The sequence below is a fragment of the Ovis aries genome, chromosome 15 (genome assembly GCF_016772045.2).
Source record: "Ovis aries strain OAR_USU_Benz2616 breed Rambouillet chromosome 15, ARS-UI_Ramb_v3.0, whole genome shotgun sequence".
In the NCBI taxonomy this organism is placed as follows: domain Eukaryota; kingdom Metazoa; phylum Chordata; class Mammalia; order Artiodactyla; family Bovidae; genus Ovis; species Ovis aries.
The window spans coordinates 34,716,141-34,734,912 of record NC_056068.1 but is presented as its reverse complement, the minus strand read 5'-3'; the positions used below and the strand labels follow the sequence as shown (position 1 = coordinate 34,734,912).

The 18,772-nt window shown below is 52.4% G+C and overlaps 1 protein-coding gene across 1 annotated transcript in view; it reads right to left on the bottom strand.

Moving 5' to 3' along the window:
* The window catches only part of USH1C (USH1 protein network component harmonin), a 48,668-nt gene extending 30,207 nt beyond the window's left edge, over window positions 1-18,461 (bottom strand). Inside the window, 8 exon segments of the mRNA XM_027979354.2 lie at window positions 237-331; window positions 622-679; window positions 872-896; window positions 1,024-1,132; window positions 5,636-5,774; window positions 5,917-6,060; window positions 6,862-6,929; window positions 18,326-18,461. Of these exon segments, the coding sequence (XP_027835155.2) occupies window positions 237-331; window positions 622-679; window positions 872-896; window positions 1,024-1,132; window positions 5,636-5,774; window positions 5,917-6,060; window positions 6,862-6,929; window positions 18,326-18,361 (674 nt within the window). The 5' untranslated portion in view covers window positions 18,362-18,461.
* Window positions 18,462-18,772: the final 311 nt, after the last annotated feature.

Genomic DNA, 18,772 nt, shown 5'->3' with positions numbered 1-18,772 from the left:
GGCCCACCAACAGAACATGGCTCTGCTTTTGGGCCTCAGTTTCCTCCTCTGTAAAATGAGCCTGATAGAGCTGTCCCTCTGGCCCTACAGGACTGTTGTGATGCTCAGAGGGGAAATCAAGCACCAAGAAGTAACATTACTAGTGGACAAAAATCTCAGCAGCAGCAGTGAGAAAGGGGAGCAGTGAGAGAGGCCAGCTGGCCACGAGTGAGCCCCAGGGTGCGCCTGCCACCCACCTGCAGCCAAGGCCCCGGGAGCCCACCAGGCTGATGAAGACCTTCTTCTCCTTGTTCTCCTGGCTGCCTGGGGAGCCCAGGCTGCTCCGCCCGCCCTGGCGGAGGGAGAGGCTGAGGTCACCAGGTGTCCGCACTGCAAGTGGCCTCCTGTGCTCAAGGCCTCCCGGGGGAGCACTGCTGTGCCCACGCAAGCCTGACTGCCGTTCTGGCCCTCAGGGTGTGTGTCTGCACTGGCTGGGCCACCGCCCACAGGGCCATTCTGGGTGCGCTGGCAGCCTGTGTGAAGCCCCCGAGAGCACCTCCCTAGAGCAAGCCCTCCTTCGGGCAGGCTGCCCCTCCTGGAAGACCGCCCCATCCAGACCCACCGCTGTGGTCCTGACCTTACCCCAGATTCTGACACGAACTGGTCCACGTACTGCCATTTGAGGGGCTCATCGGGAGAGCTGATAGGATGGGAATGTAGAATAGGGGTCCTTAGGGAGAGAAGGTTAAGGCACCAGCCCAGAATCCAAGTCTGCCCTCTCTGAAGCCTCCACTGTCACTGGCCCAGGGGCAGAGCTGGCCAGACCCCAGGCCGACCCCAGGACCCTGAGTGCACAGGGGAGAGTCTGCCTGTGGAGGAGGGTCCTGCTCACCTCTTCACAGGGATCAGGCCGATGTCTGTGGGAGAAAGGGGAGGTGGGTTATGATGGCTTCTCTGCCCTTCCTTCCTCCCATCGCAGCTGGGTACCACCAGCTGCCAGCCCCCACCCCACTGTCAGCAGCCCTTTGTCCTGGCCTCACTCACGCCTCACTTTGATGGACACAGTCTTCTTGGTGCGGATGAGGTTGATGACCTCCTCATGGGTGCAGGAGGAGATGGAATACCCGTTGATCCGGACGACCTCATCCCCTACCTTGGCCAGAGACAGAGAGAACACGCATCGGGCGGCTGGGCAGGCTCACGGCCAGCGCCTTGTCACCAGCCACACCCCCTCCATCGGCTGCAGGACCCCCAGGGCAGGCAGCACTTCCCAGCAGTCTTTCTGCCCATTTCGCAGATGGGGGGACCAAGATGGAGGTGAGCGTCACAGAGAGCAGGAAGCAGAACTGGGGGTGAAAGTCAGAACTCGCTGCCCTCACCCCATGTCACTTCCATCCAGGGGGCACCATCAGGTTCTGGAACCCATGCAAAGGGCGACCTTTCACCCAGATTCAAGCGCTTCTTCCCTGGCCTTTGTCCCCCCAACCCCAAGAAGCAGGCTTGCACCACAACACCACAATTGAGTTGGGGTAGGAACTTCCATGGCTCCTGACTCAAGCTCACATCACGGACACACACAGTCTCTTCTGTTCCATTTGACGGAAACTCACTGAACATTTTAACTCTGCCCTGGCCCTGGCCCTGACCTCTGAATTCCTCTTCTGGAAGAAAGCAGTGAACACTGAATGAACACAAGGCTCTAGCATCAGATGTCCTGGGTTCAACCCCCTGCTTTTATTTTTATTAGCTGTGTGACCTTAGGCAAGTCTCTTGAGCTTTTTGAACCTGTTTCCCTCATCTGTAAAATGGGGAAATACTGTGGCTGCCATGAGAATTAAGAGAGTGTGTAAAGCCAGCTAGTGCCCAGCACACTGTAAATAACCAATAAATAGTTGCTGTTACCATTAATTGGGCTTCAACTGTAAGCTCTCTGCTCAGATCCCTCTTCTCAGGACTTTAGTCTCATTAACTGGGAGAGATGGGGCTGAGGGACCTGCAGGGCCAGCCCTGGTGACATCAGTCGGTTCCAAGCTGGACACAGCTGTGGGCTCCCCCAAGCACCTTGGCTCTGGGGGTCAGTCCTGAAGTTCCTCATTTAACAACCACAGGCTGGAAGGATGCCCAGACATCAGTTGAAACAGAGGCCCAGGAGGTGATGGTTTGTGCAGGGTCACGGTTCTGAGCTACAGAAGAGGGACTGGTTGGTGGAGGCCCTCCCCAGTCTGAGACCAGCACGGGTCAGCTGAAGGCTTAACTCACACCACATTTGCTGACCTTTTGGAGGCTTGTCGGTGCATGCGGGGGACTCAGCTTGACTCCTTGGAGGGTCAAGGACTGGGCAGGCATCCAGCCTCTCAGGGGTCCCTTAGGCCAACTCCTACCCTCTACAACATCCCTGCCCCAGAGTCACCTTCTTCCTATTGTCACCCAAACACTTCCAACCTGAACATAGACCCCAGTCTTCTCAGCGGCCTGGGAGGAGTGGCAAGCAGCTCAAAAAGGTGACACGGGGCAGGGGAGGGGCTTGCTAAAGAACTCGCTGTGTTTCTGGGGATGTCTCAAGGAAGGAGAACAGCTGGATGACCTACCTGCACCCATTCTTCACAACAACCTGCATTTCTGCTAATAAGGTGAGGGAACTGAGGCTCAGAGAGGTAAGGAGACTTGCTCAATGTCATCCAGCTAGTAAAAAGTGTTGCTGAGATTTGAAGTCAGGTCTCCCTGACAGACAGCAAATGCTGGTTGTCTGGAAGCAGGAAAGAAGGGCGTCTGGCCAAGCTGGGCTGCAGTTCCCTGCATCCTGTCGTCTCTGGATCTTTGCCGCCTGACAGAGCCCCTGAGGACCACAGGAAAGGCAGGGATTACTCCGTCCATTTTACAGCCGGGACAGCCAAGGCACACGGGATCATTCTCCAGCCCTGGACTATACAGTAAGCTGTGCAGGGCAGAGGATGCAGGTTCAGACAGGATACATGTGGATAAAAACATAAAATACCTCCAGTAGGGAGACTGGAGAAGGCAATGGCAACCCACTCCGGTACTCTTGCCTGGAGAATCCCATGGACGGAGGAGCCTGGTAGGCTACAGTCCATGGGGTCACTAAGAGTTGGACACGATTGAGCGACTTCACTTACACTTTTCAATTTCATGCATTGGAGAAAGAAATGGCAACCCACTCCAGTGTTCTTGCCTGGAGAATCCCAGGGACAGAGGAGCCTGTTGGGTGCCGTCTATGGGGTCACACAGAGTAGGACATGACTGACGCAACTTAGCAGTAGCAGCAGCAGTTGGGAGACTAGAGCGGAGACGGAGTTCCAGGGCAGGGTCCAGGACCCCATCTGGAGTTCAGACTCACAGGTCAAATCAGCAGAGCCTCTGGTTCAGCCAGGCTTGTCTGAACATGCCCCTCCCCTGCCTTCTGGAATCTTCCCCCAGCCATCCTGAGGCATGGGATCTCTCCAGAAACATGAACTCCAGACAGGTGAGTGGAGGCAGACCTTTTTCCCCAAGCTCCTCTGATGAAGCTTCCTGTCTTGTTCCTAAAGGGAACTTGTGGGACCCCAGCCGGATGATTCCCACACAATCCCCAGCTCAATTTGCAGGATCAGCTTTCCTCTCCTTCCCGCCCCTGCATGAAGCCCTGCAAAAGGCCCTTTGTGCGAGGGCCACGGTGAAATGACGATCTGAGGGAGAGCGGCACAAAGGAGAGATGAGCCCATCAACCTGAGAAAGGGTCAATAATTCATAAGCCTGAGAAACGGCAGGGAGGTACAACTCTAAGATTCATTAAAATGCCCCGAAGTCCCCAGGCACAGAAGTGTCGTTGAGAAATGGCCTGTCCTAGGAGGAGAGCTCACCCTGGGAGAAAAGAAAGGGCTCAGCTGACGCCAAGAGAGGGGCTCATTATGCTTTTTCTCTGGCTGTGTTTCTGGGCTGGAAAATGTGCGGCACAGGAGAGGGATAATGAAGGGGCTGAAATTTCAGATGCTCCCGGCGAGCCGTGAGACAGGGATTTAGAACAAAGCACTGCCTGTCAGCGCCCAGTTTCTACCTCCCGCTCCACAGAGTCTTATACCAGCCTTCTGGCCCCCTGAAGCCCCTGGCTTGGCAGCCCAGATTGGGGTGCTGATGAGAAACATGCTGGAAGCTCTGGGGAGGGCGTGGGAGGGCCTCTTTAAGCTGGACATACGAAAACACAGCTCTGGGCTCTGGCAGCAGCGAGACCTGAAAGTCTTCCCGTCTCTGCTCGGACACTGAGGTGTGGAGACCCCAAGGGAGGGACCCTGGGATGTTGGACAGAAATCCCTGGGCTTGGCAATAAGGAGACCCAGGTTTAAATCCTGGCTCTGTCACTTAATGGCTGTGTGATTCTAGTCAAGTCCCTGATCTATCAACTCTGTAAAATGGGGATGATCCAGCCGAGGCATATAAAAAGAACTGATTGTCAGCACGTTATCTGGCACATTACAGGTGCTTATTAAATCTCCCTCTCTGCATGTTTAATAAGCACACGGTATAGAAAGAATGGATAAACAAGATTCTTCTGTATAGCACAGGGAACTATATTCAACATCCAGTGATAAGCGGTAATGGAAAAGAATATGAAAAAGAATGTATAACGTTTATAACTGAGTCACTTTGCTGTACAGCAGGAATTAGTACAGCACTGTAAATCAACTAAACTTCAATAAAACATCCATTTAGAGAAAAATAATACATTCATATGATTCAAAAGCCAAACAATCTAAAAGGCGTAGCCGTAAAAAACTCACTCTCACTTTATTCCCTATCCACTCGTTCCTCCTCCAACAAGTAACGGCCTTTCACTGGTGTGTGTGTGAGTGTTCCTGCACACAAATACAAATAGAAGTCATGCTATTCTAGGAGCATAAAATACATGCACATAGCATTTATGTGCCAGGTACTGACACAAGTACTTTGTAATATGAATTCATTTACTCCGTCAGAACAACCTCATGAGGTAGGCTGTTTGTCATCCCATTTTACAGATGAGGAAACTGAGGCAGTAATTTCACCAAAGGCATCCAGCTAATTAATAGCAAAGCCAGGAGATTCTGGCTCCAGAGTCTATACTTGAAGCACTGCACTATGCCAGGATTTCCTTCTCCCTTCCAGGGAGAAGGCTATGTATCCAGAACTTCAGGTGTCAGGGCATAACTATGCTTTTCCTTCAGACGTAAGGGAGGTGGGTGCAGAGCAGCAGAGGCAGCAGCAGCTGGAAGCCAGGTTCTCCACTCCCCTCAAGAAAACAGGCAACACACTATTAGATATAAAGTGGATAATAAGGACTTAGTGCATAGCACAGGGAATGCTACTCAATACTCTGTAATGGTCTATATGGGAAAGGAATCTAAAAAAGAGTGGATATATCTATATGTATAACCGATTCACTTGCTGTACACCTAACACAATGTTGTAAATCAACTATGCTCCAATAAAAATTAAAAATTGAAAACAGACAAGTGCCTGCAGCCAGATTTCTATGGGCCTGAGGACAATCTGTCAGGATACAGAGGCTTTTTCCTCTCCCAAAGGCTCAGAAGGGTGAGGTGACCATGTTACACCACACAGCCTAGTGTGGGGAGACAGGAAGCCTGAGGCCTGGTGCCACGACCCCTGGGCCCTGGTCACTCACCTGGAGCCCGACGCTGTCGGCCTGGCCACCTTTGATGAGGTGGGAGATGAAGAGTCCACAGCCAAACTCGAGGCCGCCACGCACACTGAGGCCGAGGCCTTCGGGGTGCAGCCGGTCCAGACGTACCTCCTTCAGCTTCCTGCCATGGGAGGAGGGGCCGGTGACAGCCCAGCTCTGGTCCGATGGCCAGCACTGCCCCATCCACTTGTCAGCGACCCTGTCCATCCCAGGGTAACCTCTCCCACCCCTGCCTCCAGCCCGCAGCTCCCTCTGTTCCACACCTGGAGCGCCGGGGGGTCAGCTGGTCATACTCCACCTGGTGTTTCAGTGGGATCAGAGGTCTGATGGCATCGAACAGGGGCAGACGGCTGGGCTCGTTGATGACCAGCTTCAGGTCCCCCACAAGCACGGCCACGTCCATGGTCCTGCAGTGACGCGGGGGCCCTGCAGCCTCATCCACAGCCATGGCCTCTGAGACCCAGGGATTCCCAGAGGAAGCAGTCCTGGGTTGGGTCCACAGCCCTGGGCCCAGACCTTGGGTGGATAAAAGCTTAGAGCCCCTAACCCTGGGCCAGGTGCCTCAGAAGAGTTTGTTCTCCCATCTAAGTATCCCAAGGAAACTGTCCAGGTAGGGGTTGCTAAGCCATCAGGCAGATGGTATCAAGCCAGGGTTCTCACTCATCTCTGCCTAGTTCCAAAGCCCAGGGTCCTTCCAGACAGGAAACGTCTGTGAGGTGGTGGCCAGCCCTCTCATACCCCTGCTTCTCACCTGCAAGCTGCAGCTGAGCTCTGTAAATCCTGAAATCACAGTATATCGCACGAGCCTCTACCTCATACCGTTCAGACCCTCAGCGTCTAGGGCCGACATTTTTCTGGCTACCAGCTTGCTTATTCTCAGTCCATCACCTACTTTTAAAAATGTAAGTTGCTCCCTTCTCAAAACCCTTTGACGGTTCCCCACTGCCCAAAGGGTGCAGTCCATCCTCTTTGGCAGGTTCAGGGTCTCCGTGACCTGTCACTGTGGACCTGCCTGGGCTGTGTAAATATTTGCTGACACAAGTGAATGGCATGTCTATCTGATTCCCAGGAACACTGAGCATTGGCCTCCCTGAGCACCCCCAGGATTCAAGAGGAAAGTTGTCCTGTCTCAGAATGACCCATCGCAGGGCTTCCTGAAGATAGAGGTACCTGGGCTGGTCCATGGAACCTGGACCCCGCACACTTACTGGTGGTACATCCGCAGCACATCATAGAGATAGTCCTTTTCTGCATCATTTTCAATCAGAAAATCCACCTGGAAAACCCCAAGGCAGAGTTATGTCTCTAGGCCCAGCACCCCCACAGCAGACCCCAGGACAGGGAGGTCGCTGACGGCAGCGGCAGGGGGTGACCCTCCTCCGCATCTCTTCAGGGCTGTGAGAAGAGGAGGGAAGCCAGAGGCCAGGCTGGCACCTGACTGCAACACATCAGAAGTGCAGACCACCCTGACGTGGCCACAGGAGTCCCTCTGCCTCGCGTCTGTATGTGGTCGGGCTGAGCTTCGTCCCCAGGGTGGTGATGCACAGAGAGATGCATACGCGCATCATACTTGTGAACCCCTCGTGACGGTGATGCTCCCCCGCGGCAGCTGTACTGCCGATCACCTCCACGGCTATGTCACCTGTGTCCAGGCTGGCAACTCGAGTGTCAGCTTCCCGGTCTGGAAGAAGCCCACTGTCTTACCTGATGGTGGCTGTAGTGCTGGATGACTGCTTTCAGAAAGGATTTGGGCCACGCACTCAGATAGCACATTCCCCGCCCCTCGCTGGAGCCCCCTAGCACTGAATTCTCCCTTGTCCAGTCCTGGCCTAAGCTAGGTCGGTCCTGACTTCTGGTCATGCTTTCCCCTTCCCACGTCCCTGTGTGCCTCCCCTGCCACCGGAGGGGGAGAATCAGGTTACGTTTTTTCAGCTTCCCTGACGTCAATGGCTGGGAGCCCAGGGTCAGGGTCAAGAGCAGGAGCCCCAGATTCCACTCCCTGGGACAGCTCATTGTGTATCTCTGCACTACGTCCTGAGCTCTCTCTTCAGCCCAGGACTGAGTGAGAGAACATGGTGGGGGCTTGAAGGGTGCTTGGATCCCTCCCTTCTCCAGGCCCAGCAGCATGGTCCAGGGCCTCAGCCCACATAAGGGAGAAGATGCTGCTGGAAGCTGCAAGCTCCCACCTGATTGGTCCTCAGAGGAAAATCGGAGCACCTTTGCCTTTTCTGTGGGTCTCTTAAGGATTCTGGGAAGTTGGGGGGAAATCCGTCTGTTCCAACCCAGAGAGGACATACGAGCCCCAGCCCTTGGGATTTCTGGCCTGAGCAGATGGGTACAGAATGCAGACTTCAGGTCTTCACCTAGCAGTACCTTCTTCCCTCTTAGAATTAAGCTGAACATTTGATTAGAGATGAGAATAAGCTAGGAGGCTTGCCCTGCACTGACTCACAGTTGGGCTTCAGAAATTTATCCTACCCGCTCCAAGGAGGGCATTCCTACTTCCTCCTGCTTCAGCCCCCCTTTCCTCCAGGCCAGTAGAAGATGGGGGACAGAAGCACGTGCTAGAGTGGGCAGCACTGAATCTCAGGTGGTAGCCTTGGCTTTTCCACACACCATAGAAGTGGGCACCTCGAAAAGCCCACATCTGTGAGGACCCAGTCTGGACTCTCTCCGCACTCTGGCTGGGCTTGCGTGAGAGGGGTGGGGAGCCACACCAAGACAGACCTGGACTGCTCACATGTGGCTGCCGTGCAGGAGTCTGAGCATAGAAAAATTCTGAATTTCTCTAGGATCAGGTTCAGAAATATTTAAATAAACTGGATCATATCACTTTCGTGCTTAATAGCTTCTCATTATACTTAAAACAAAATTCAAGAACTTCCCTGGTGGTCTGGTGATTAACCTGGTGATTCCAGGTTCCCAGTGCAGGGGCCCTGGTTCAATCCCTGATCCGGGAACGAGATCCTGCATGTGGCAACTAAGACCCGGCACAGCCAAATTCCTTACCTTATCGAGGCCCAGCTTTAGCTCCTGCCACTCTTCCTAGCTACACGAGCCTCTTTTCAGTGTTTCTCACAGGCTACACTAGCCTCAGGGCCATCACATACGCTGTTCCCTCTGCCTGGATGGTTTCCCTCCTTCCCTGCATGGCTGGCCTCTGCCCCAGGAAGGCCTTCCTGCTCACCAACCTAAACAGAACCTACTCCATCACCCCAAATATGCTTCAATTCCTTCATTACAACAGTCACAATTTGCAATTACTTAAAGGCTTGCTTTTTTGTGAACTGGTTTGTTTCCTTCATCAGACAGAAAAACCCCACAAAGGAAAGATGAAGTCTGTTTTTTCTAAGTCTCTCGAGCCTAATGCATAAAATGTGGTCAGTAAAGAAGTATCAGAGGGGTTTCTCCATCCCCCTGCCTCCTGGTCTGATGGGAGGAAGGGAATCATGGGAACAGAAGGGGAAGGGAAATAACATTTGCATCACGGGATGGCATCAGGAGCTTCTCTGGGCTTTACTCCACTTGTTTATCTCACCCGCCCTACAAGGCCAATTTTGCAGATGAGGAAACTGAAGACCAGAGAGGTTACAACATGTCACACAAGGTCCCACAGCTGATCAGAGACAGAGCTAACATTTGATTCTGGGGCTTCTCCAGTGGCTCAGTGGTCAAGAATCTGTCTGCAAGGAAGGAGACACAGGAGACATGGGTTCGATCCCTGAGTCAGAAAGGTCCCCTGGAGTAGGAAATGGCAACCCACTTCAGTATTCTTGCCTGGAGAATCCCATGGACAGAGAAACCTGGCGGGCTTCAGTCCATGGGGTCACAAAGAGTCGGAGTCACTGAAGTGACTGAGCATGCACACATGCTCTCTGATTCCAGAGCCTGTGCTCTCCCTGCTACACCACTGCCTGTGTGAGTCAGGACTTCCAGGGCAAAAACTTCAGGGCCTCTTCAGGCCAGAATTTCAAAACTTTTGCTCTCAAGCAGGTTCCCCTTATCTCGAATCCCCATCTCTCTCCTTTACACTCTTAAGAAATCCCTTTGGGTTTGGTCTATAACAAGCAAGAAAATACCTCTTGTGGATGACTCCTGGAACTGCGGATGTTCTGCTTTCTATGAAAGCACAAAAAGCCTATCTCCTCTGATTGCAGTGAGGAGAGCCCAACCAAAGGGCTTCTAGCTCAATTCCAGCCATGGGCGGTGACATAAGACAAAGTAGAGGAGAGGGAAATCTCTTCTTGACTGAGGCCTTATGACTGAAGCTCTCTGCAACCCCTCCTTGCAGAAACGCCTCCTGCTGCATCATTAATGTAAGAAATGAGGCACTGTCCTCGGCAGACAGCGTTTATGCACTGGGTGGAAAGTAAAATGGAAGACAAAGGCAATTCCCAGTATTAGAGTCTAAGGTTCTGCTTTTCTGCATCCCAAGCACAGATCACCTGGAGATGCTCTTCGAGGAAAGAGCCTATTTCTGGGGGTCCCAGGCTCCTGGTCCTTGCGGGCAGCCCTCCAATGCTGACCCCTGCATCCAGAGGTCCCCACCCAGAAACTATATCCTATCAGTCTCCTTCTGAGGCAGCCCGTAAAGTTCAGCTCTTTAGCTCCATTCATTCTCAGAGCCTAGGTCACTCCAACCCTGACTTTCAGTTCTGCCCTTCCCTATCCCTCCAGGGTCATCTCTATCACCTCCCAAGTGTGACTCAGGCTGCAGCCAAACAGACCTTCCCCTAACACACTGGAACCGCCTCAACCTCATTCAAAATTGTCCCATCTATCCCCAGCAATTCAACTTGTCCATTAAAAAAATTATCCATTTACCATAATATCTGGGAAATCATATCTGGCTTATGTAGAATATTTTTTAAACCCCAGTGTAAGGGATAAATAAAAATGGTTGGAGTCTCGTGACCATTCCCCACCCAGGAATGTCTCCAAAAAGACTCAGAGATAACAGCATCACTTTGTCCTCTGACCACACCTGAGTGAAAACACACACGCCAAGAAAGACCGCTGAGAAGGATGGGACTTTCTCTGGAAATCTGAATGTGCAGAAACATCACCACTGTAGTTCAAATTTTGCTTGTATTTTAAAAACATATATGATGTCTCTTCCTCCTGGAATCTAGGTTCAAGCAAACTCCCCAGGAGAGTCTCCCCCGTACCAGTCCAAGGGGAAGCTTCATGGATCCTGTCCCTGAATGGGATATGTGTCAGAATGGCTGTGTGCCGTTCTCCCAAAAGCTTGTGCTCAGCTACCTGTAATATACCTAGTACACAGTAGGTCTTAAAGTGCCATGCCATGCAAACAGGCGCTCAGCGCTCAGTGGTATCTGCTGAATGATGAATGAACTCCAGCGGCCTTAGTCTAGAGCCTTCCTTCTATCCTCTCCGCCAGTCCGGAGTCACCTTCCCATCACTCCTCAGTACACAAACTCCTGGATCTGTCTCCTCTTAGCTCAGTTCCAGTCTCAGACCCACACAAGATGACTTGCCCTCCCTCTTCCCACTGACCTCTGTTTTCATTTAAGGGGAGTCCAAGCCCCCTCCTCTAGAGTCTTTCCTGACCATGCCCAGCCCAGAACCTCCTTACCAGCCTCCCAGCCTGAGGCCCTTGACTGGCTCCCTAATTTGAGCCAGACTCTGCTCACAGACAGGCCACCACGTCTGAAGTTCTTTACTTGTATTGTCTTTAACAACCCTCTGAGGTGGATGGATATTACCCCCATTTGACAGATGAGGAAATCAAGGCTCAGAAGTAGTAGAGATGAGATGACTGCTGGCTCCAAAACCTTTGCTTTTTTCCAAACTACCACATGGTATCCACTTACCAGGTAGAACCTCCTTATTTGCATTTGTCTAACACACATTAATTGAGCACCTACTGTGTGCAAGACACCATGTCTTCTTTCTCTAACTAGATATAAAAAACCTTTCCCTTTCTTGGATCCCTCCTGATGATGGACACAGAAGCCCTAAGGAGACCACCATGTATAAGTAACTGTGTGGGGGTCTCTTTATCATATCAATACTCTATGGCCACTCATCTTGTGCCCACTCATCTTGTGTCCAGCATGGGCCTTCTCTGGCCCATGTTCAGCTGGCTCAGTGCTATCGGCCTGCGTGGTAAGGGATCTCTCCCTCCTCACAAGGTGCAAGCCCTTGTCTAGGGCACTGGAAGTTGACTCTGGGTTTGGCCTTAGGTGTCTCCAGCTTCACCTCCCTGCCTTCCTCCATACGGACTGCCCGTTCATATTGGCCTCACAGAGGAAGCACACAACCTTCCGCTCATGAAAATTCATGTATGCACTCAGCCGAAGACGGAAAAAGAGAGCAAGAAGCAGATTAAATAATGCATGTTGTTCCACTGGGTGACATTTGCCCTCCTAGGGCTGTGTTGGGATTAAATGAGTGAATATCTGTAAAGTGCTTAAGACAGTGCCCAGGGCTCCGAAACTTCAAGGGCTCTAAAATGTGTGCTGTGTCACCTCCCTTTTGCCTCCAGACCCACAACCCAGCCTCCTCCATCTAGAGGAGTGTCCCAGGAATCTTCGCTGGGCTCGCTGCCCTCTACTTCCTTCTGGGTTCAGCCAAGGAGGGCGGTAAGACACCTGGGGAGAAAGGGAGTGGGGTTCTGATTCCCCGGCTCTCTCCGTGCCAGACCACCACGAGGCAGGTGCCCCCACCTGAGGCTGCAGCGTCTGACTGGGCGTCTCTCTGCAGCCACTCTCTCCTTTGTTCTGGAACACCCTTCCCTTGCCCCCACCTTGGCAGCTCAGCCATCCCCGCCCTTTCTGTAAGCAGTCCCTACATAAAACTCTTCAGTCTCCCATTTGAGTGAGCCACCTGCTTCCTGCTGAAGCCCTGGCTGGTGTGAAATCTTAGCTATAAGCACTGGTGGTACCAGCAGTATTTCTTCCCTGTGAGCTCTTCCTCTACCTATAAAAGTCACTCAGTCGTGTCTGTTTGTGACCCCAAGGACTGTAGCCCACCAGGCTCCTCTGTCAGTAGAATTCTCCAGGCAAGAATACTGGACTGGGGAGCCATTTCCCTCCTCCAGGGGATCTTCCCGACCCAGGGATCAAACCCGGGTCTCCCGCGTGGCAGGCAGATTCTTTACCATCTGAACCACCAAGGAAGCCCAAGTCTCCTCAAATGCCAGCTCCCCTTGGGCAAGCCTTTCCTCAGGCTCCCCCACAAAGCCTGCCCGTCATTCTCTCTGCACAGGCTGACACTTTGTCCCCACCACTGCCGTGGGACTCACCAAGCTGTGTGAGTTTCTTCACCTGCCTGTCTCCTCACTAATCCGTTCGTGGTCCCAACACAGGCCCGGCGGAAGGAAGGCGGGCAGTGAGGCCACGCCCCCTTCCCCACGTGGGTCTGCAGTCTCCGCGCTTTCAGTCTCCTCCTTCGTAAAATGGGAATAAAAGTATCTTATAGGATTCCATCCCTGTGTGAGAGATTAAAAATGGCTTTTTAAAAAATTCTTCCTTGAATGAATAGTTGTTACTTTGAACAGTGCCTAGAAAACAGCAGGTTCTAAGTGTTTGTTAGTTAAACTAGGAATAAATAAATATAAGATCCGTGTTCTCAGCAGCTGGCAGTGAGTGGACCTCCATAAGTGTTGTTGGGATGTTGGGATCTAGTTCCACTTCCACCCAGGCCTGCACAGTGTGTATCCCTGCCTTCAGCTCAGTCGCTCAGTTGTGTCAGACTCTGGACTGCAGCACGCCAGGACCCCATGGACTGCAGCACGCCAGGCTTCCCTGTCCATCACCAATTCCTGGAGCTCACTCAAACTCATGTCCATCAAGCCGGTGATGCCATCCAACCATCTTGTCCTCTGTCGTCCCCTTCTCCTCCCGCCTTCAGTCTTTCCCAGCATCAGGGCCTTTTCCAATGAGTCAGTTCTTTCTATCAGGTGGCCAAAGTATTGGAGTTTCAGCTTCAGCATCAGTCCTTCCAATGAATATTCAGGACTGACTTCCTTTAGGATTGACTGGTTGGATCTCCTTGCAGTCCAAGGGACTAAGAGTCTTCTCCAACACCACAGTTCAAAAGCATCAATTCTTTGGTTCCCAGCTTTCTTTACAGTCCAACTGTCACATCCAAACATAACCACTGTGGGCATCCCAGAGAGCACTGGGTTTATCTGACTCATGTTTTATTATCCTTTGTCTTTCCAAGAGACTTGTGTCATGCTTACTAGTCGGTAGCATTTGACCCAGTGCTGGGCTCAGCAGATCACACCCTCCTTCTGCTGGTTCTCTTGCCTTGCTTGAGATTCCTTCTCTTCCTTGTCTCCTCTACAGGTTGGGGTGCCCCTGGCTCTGTCCTGAGTCTTCTCTCCATCAGCACCGTCTCCCTAAGTGACTTCACCAGTCTCTGGGGTTTAAATACTATTTATACCATAAGAATTCACTGAGGCTTATCCCCAGCAGAGAACTTTTCTGATTTTCACACTCCTACCTCTACTGATCTCAGTTGCTTTTGTACTTGGAGATCTAAAAGGTATTTCAAAGATGAAACATTCAAAAGGGAACTCTTGGTTTCCACCACCTCTGGCTCTGTCTCCACCAACCTACTCCTCCTCCTCCCAACACAGTCTCACCCTTGATACCTTTCTCTCCACACCTGCAACCATCCCATCAGCAAAGCCTGTCAGATCTACCTTGAACATGTATCCTGGGTCTGGTACTCCATCTAGTCCACTGCAGGAGCCTCCTAAGGGAGGTTCCCGCTTCTCCCCTTTGCCCTCTCAGTCTGTTCTCTACCAGCAGTCAGAGCAATCCTCTTAGAATGTAAGCCAATCATATCACTCCCCTGCTGGCTTCTTTCACTTAGAACAAAACCCCAAATCCTGAGTAGGGCCCATTAGGACTCCACCACCCGTCTGATCCATCTCCCACCACTCTTCATTCCATAAGTCTTCTCAGAAACACCATCCTACTTGCTGTTCCTAAAGAAGGCAACCAGATGCTTGCCTCAGGGCCTTTGCCTTTGCTGTTCCCTCTTCCTGGAATGTTCTTCTTACCACCTGAGACACCAGGTGTTCTACCCAATGACGTAGAAATTTGGCTCATGAGGTAGAAATGATTGCATGCTGATATATCTGCACGACTCCTTCCCTCATTTCTTTTATATCTTTATGTCTTTGCTGAAATATCACTTTTTTCAGAGAGGTTTTCCTGACTATCCTAGAAAAAGTACTATCTCGTCACTCTTTATCCCTTCACCTCACTCAGTTAATTTTTTTCATAGCGTTCATTACTACTTGGCATTTTATGACACTTCCATTGGTTTGCTTGTTAACCATCTATCTTCCCTACTAGAACGTACTCTCTAAGAGGGGAGAGACTTTGTTTTATTATTCAATGGTTAGAGTACTGCTGAGCATGTATCAGCAACTGAGTCAATATTTATTGCATGTGTGCAGGAATGAATGAAAGATTAGCAAATCCCTAGAAGGTAGAGGCTCTTCCTGACCTTATTTATCCCCCCAAACCCCCAAGCCAGATGCCTAGCTTTGGGCAGGGTACACTACAGATGCCCATGAATATGTGATTGCTGAACAGTCAATAAATGCTTTTTGAGCAAATGAGTAACCAAGTTCCTGCAACCTGCGGGTGCAGTGTGCAAGAGCAGGTTTCTTTTGAAAAGCTGGTTCTCTTGGGGGGAAGCCTTAGTCTCTGATAACCTCCTCCCCTTGCCTTGGTGTCCTGGCTGAAGGCTGTGACCAGGAAGGGCATGCAAGTGCTGCTCATGGCCTTGGGGAAACTGTACAAGCCCAACAGTCCCCGCTCAGTGGTCTGGAGACTGTTTGGTCATCCATTAGGATGCTCTGTAGGCATCAGTGGGGAATAGTGAGGCCATTTACCAAATGGTTGCTGCACAAACAGAGCAGCCAGTATTTGAACACCTATTTCATCCTAACCATCCTGTGAGGTGAGCACAACGAATTCCATCTCACAGTGAAGGAAACTAAAGCTCAGTGAGGTTAAGCGGCTTGCCCAAGGTCTCACTGCAGTGAGGGACAGGACTGAGATTTGAGCTGATTTCTACCTCATTGTGTAGAACAGCTGGTGGCTCAGTTGGCGAAGAGTCTGCCTGCAGTGCAGGAGACCCAGGTTCCATCCCTGGGTGGGGAAGATCCCCTGGAGAAGGGAATGGCAAACCACTCCAGGATTCTTGACTGGAAAATCCCACAGACAGAGGAGCCTGGTGGGCTGCAGTCCACGGGGTTGCAAATAGTCAGACACGACTGAGCAACTAACACACACACACTGACTGCCTCACTGGAAAAGACCCTGATGCTGGGAAAGACTGAAGGCTAAAGGAGAAGGGGACAGCCAAGGATGAGACGTTTAGTTAGATAGCATAACTGACTCAATGGACATGAACTTGAGCAAACTCCGGGAGATAGTGAAGGATAGAGGACCCTGCCGGGCTACATGGGGTCGAAAAGAGTCGGACACAACTTAGCGACCAAACAAGAACTACCTAACTCCAGACGACGGACAACAGTAGACGTTTACTGAGGCTTCACTAAGTAACAGGCTCTATTTAAACTCTCTACACATGTGTAGGTCTCATCTATCTCTCACAATAAACTTACTAGTTAAGTATTACTGTGATCCTCATTAACCAAATTGGAGAACGGAGGCACAGAGAAGTTAATAACTTTCTCCAGGTCACACAGCACTTTCCATGACAACACACTACCTTTAATGCTACCTCCAACGACTAAGGATTTATTTAGATTACAAATCATTCTCAAGGGGGTAAATTTGCTCTGAAACAATAAGGAAGGGGCATCTAGAAAGCAATCAACAGCAAGGTCTCTCCTCGGCTGCTTCATCCTCTCTCCCCAGTTCCCAGATGATCTCCAACCTGGGAGGGGAAGGCTGCTGTGGCTTCCGAAGCAACAGGGCACAAAGTCCAGCCCCCGCCTTGCCCAGCACGCCCCGCCTGCACGCTCAGGGCATTAATAGGTAATGACTCTTGTGATGAGGAAGAACAGGGCGGTGGAAACACAGAGGCCTGGGGCCCTTTGGGGCCCATGGGGCCTGGGGAAGAGAAACAGGGGCTAACCCAGGGGTTGAGTCAGACACCAGGGACCCCAGAAACAACTCTCTCAAAGAGGAAAAGAAAAGTACCTCATGAGGAGAAGACAAAAGAGGACCCGACATTACTTTCAACCCCAGGGCAGGAAAGTGAAATTCAAGCATGAGTCATCTTGGGGTAGGGGACGGGCAAGTGGGTTGCCTGAAATCTACACTCACCAAATGTCCCCGGCGGCTGAAATTTCTCCCCTCGGGTCCCTTTGCAACAGGATGCGCTGGTGAACACTGTCTCACACTCCCCTTGTTATTTCCCAGCCCCCATACTCCTGCGTGAACTTCCGGTTATCTCTCATCCCTGGGGTCCCAAGGCCTCATTTTTAGAAGACTCCGGCCAGCAGGAGCTGTCCCCTTTGTGCCCCCATCAAACCTTGCTTCCAACACTCAGCACCCAGGTGTGGGTAGTTATTAGTGTAGGGTCTGTCTCCCACCCACATGACCAGCAACTTGAAGGCACACACTGGGTGCTCAAAACATGTTTCTTAAATGAACAACTGACCTTTGGTCCTTAGTCCCAGGCCACAACCCTTAGTCCCTGTGGCCTCCATACTGGTTAGCCCCTTGAGCTCCCCTGGGCCTCTCTGTGGTGAGAGAGGGGCCAAGCCCGCGGACCTTGTCTACCTGAGCTCTGCCTGCTCAGGCTTGGGAAGTGGGTTGGCTGGGTCTAAAGACACTGCCTCTCTGGGTGGGTCTCAAGGCTCAGTCACCCTTCCCTCAGGCAGGGCCTGTGGGTAGCTCCAGACACCGCTGGCTGCACCCTTGGGCTCTGAGGCATCCTCAGGCCTAGTGGGGAGGTCCACTGGATCTCTTCAAAGGGTCCTCTCTGACCTCAGGGCCTCAGCAACTCCTGCACAGCTCTGGAAACAGTTCTGGGAAGCCTGGGTCAAACCCAGCGGTCTCCAGCAATGGTCTCTGACAGTCCTGGGCCACCAATGAGGCCCCTCACCGGTGGAGAGCCTAAAGGGTCTGGCTGACTCCCACGGCCCCCTGGGCAGTCCCTCCACTAATTCTCAGGTCCTGAGAAAAGCCCTTAGGCGGGGAGTGGGCTGCCTGACATGCCTCCAACTCGAATTTTCAGGTCAGAAGACAGATGGAGGCATCCGCTTGCCCTCCCTCCCAGTCCTCACTTCTCAGACACTATCCCAGAGCCTCTCCACACGCTCCAACACCCCAGAGCTGGGGGCGCTTGGAGGGAGCGGGCAGGGCGGGTGGGCGTTGCCCACTATGAGGCATCTCAGAGAAATATCCCATCTCAAGCCAAAAGATCGGAAGGAATTCTAACCCCCACCCCCACCCCCGCAGCGTATTAAGAAAAAGGACACTTTCAGGAAGGAAATCGGTTTAGTGGCTTCTACACCTAGAGTCCCAATGCTCCTCCCTCATTTTACTGGGGATTCCTGCTGGCAACCAAAGGACCCTCAGGGACCCACCCACCCAGAGCCCCAGAACCAGCTGGCAAAGGGAGGGGTGGGGCCGTGGGTATCCGCCGCCCACCCACTCCGCCCCCGGACTCCGCGGGGGCGCTGGAGGGGCCGCTAGTGACTCTGACCTTGTGCCGGAACTCTCGGGCCACCTTCCGATCCATGGCTGGGTGGGATCGAGCCGCTTGCTACACAGTTCCGCTCCTTCGGGTGCCGGCTGCTGGGTGACGGGCTGCCCCAGCCCGCAGAGGCGGCGCCCGTGACAGGCGGAGCCTGGGAAGGAGAGGGTGGGGCCTGGGCCGGACGGGGCGGGGCGGCGGGAGGCACCTGTCCTGAATCTCGCCGCCTCTCGCTGAAGCCTGAGAGCCTCTGACCAGGAGGGCCGTGGTGGCGGCATGGTGTCTATGGTGGCGGCAGCGATGGTTGGACGTGTGACTGGCCCTGCCCTTGGAGTGGTTCCCAAACACACGCGGTTAACGGAAAGGATCTCAGGAAGCTGTCTGTCACTCCTTGCCAAGCATCTCACCTTCGGTATACATTCTATAGTAGTCGCTTCCCTGGACTTTTCCAACTTG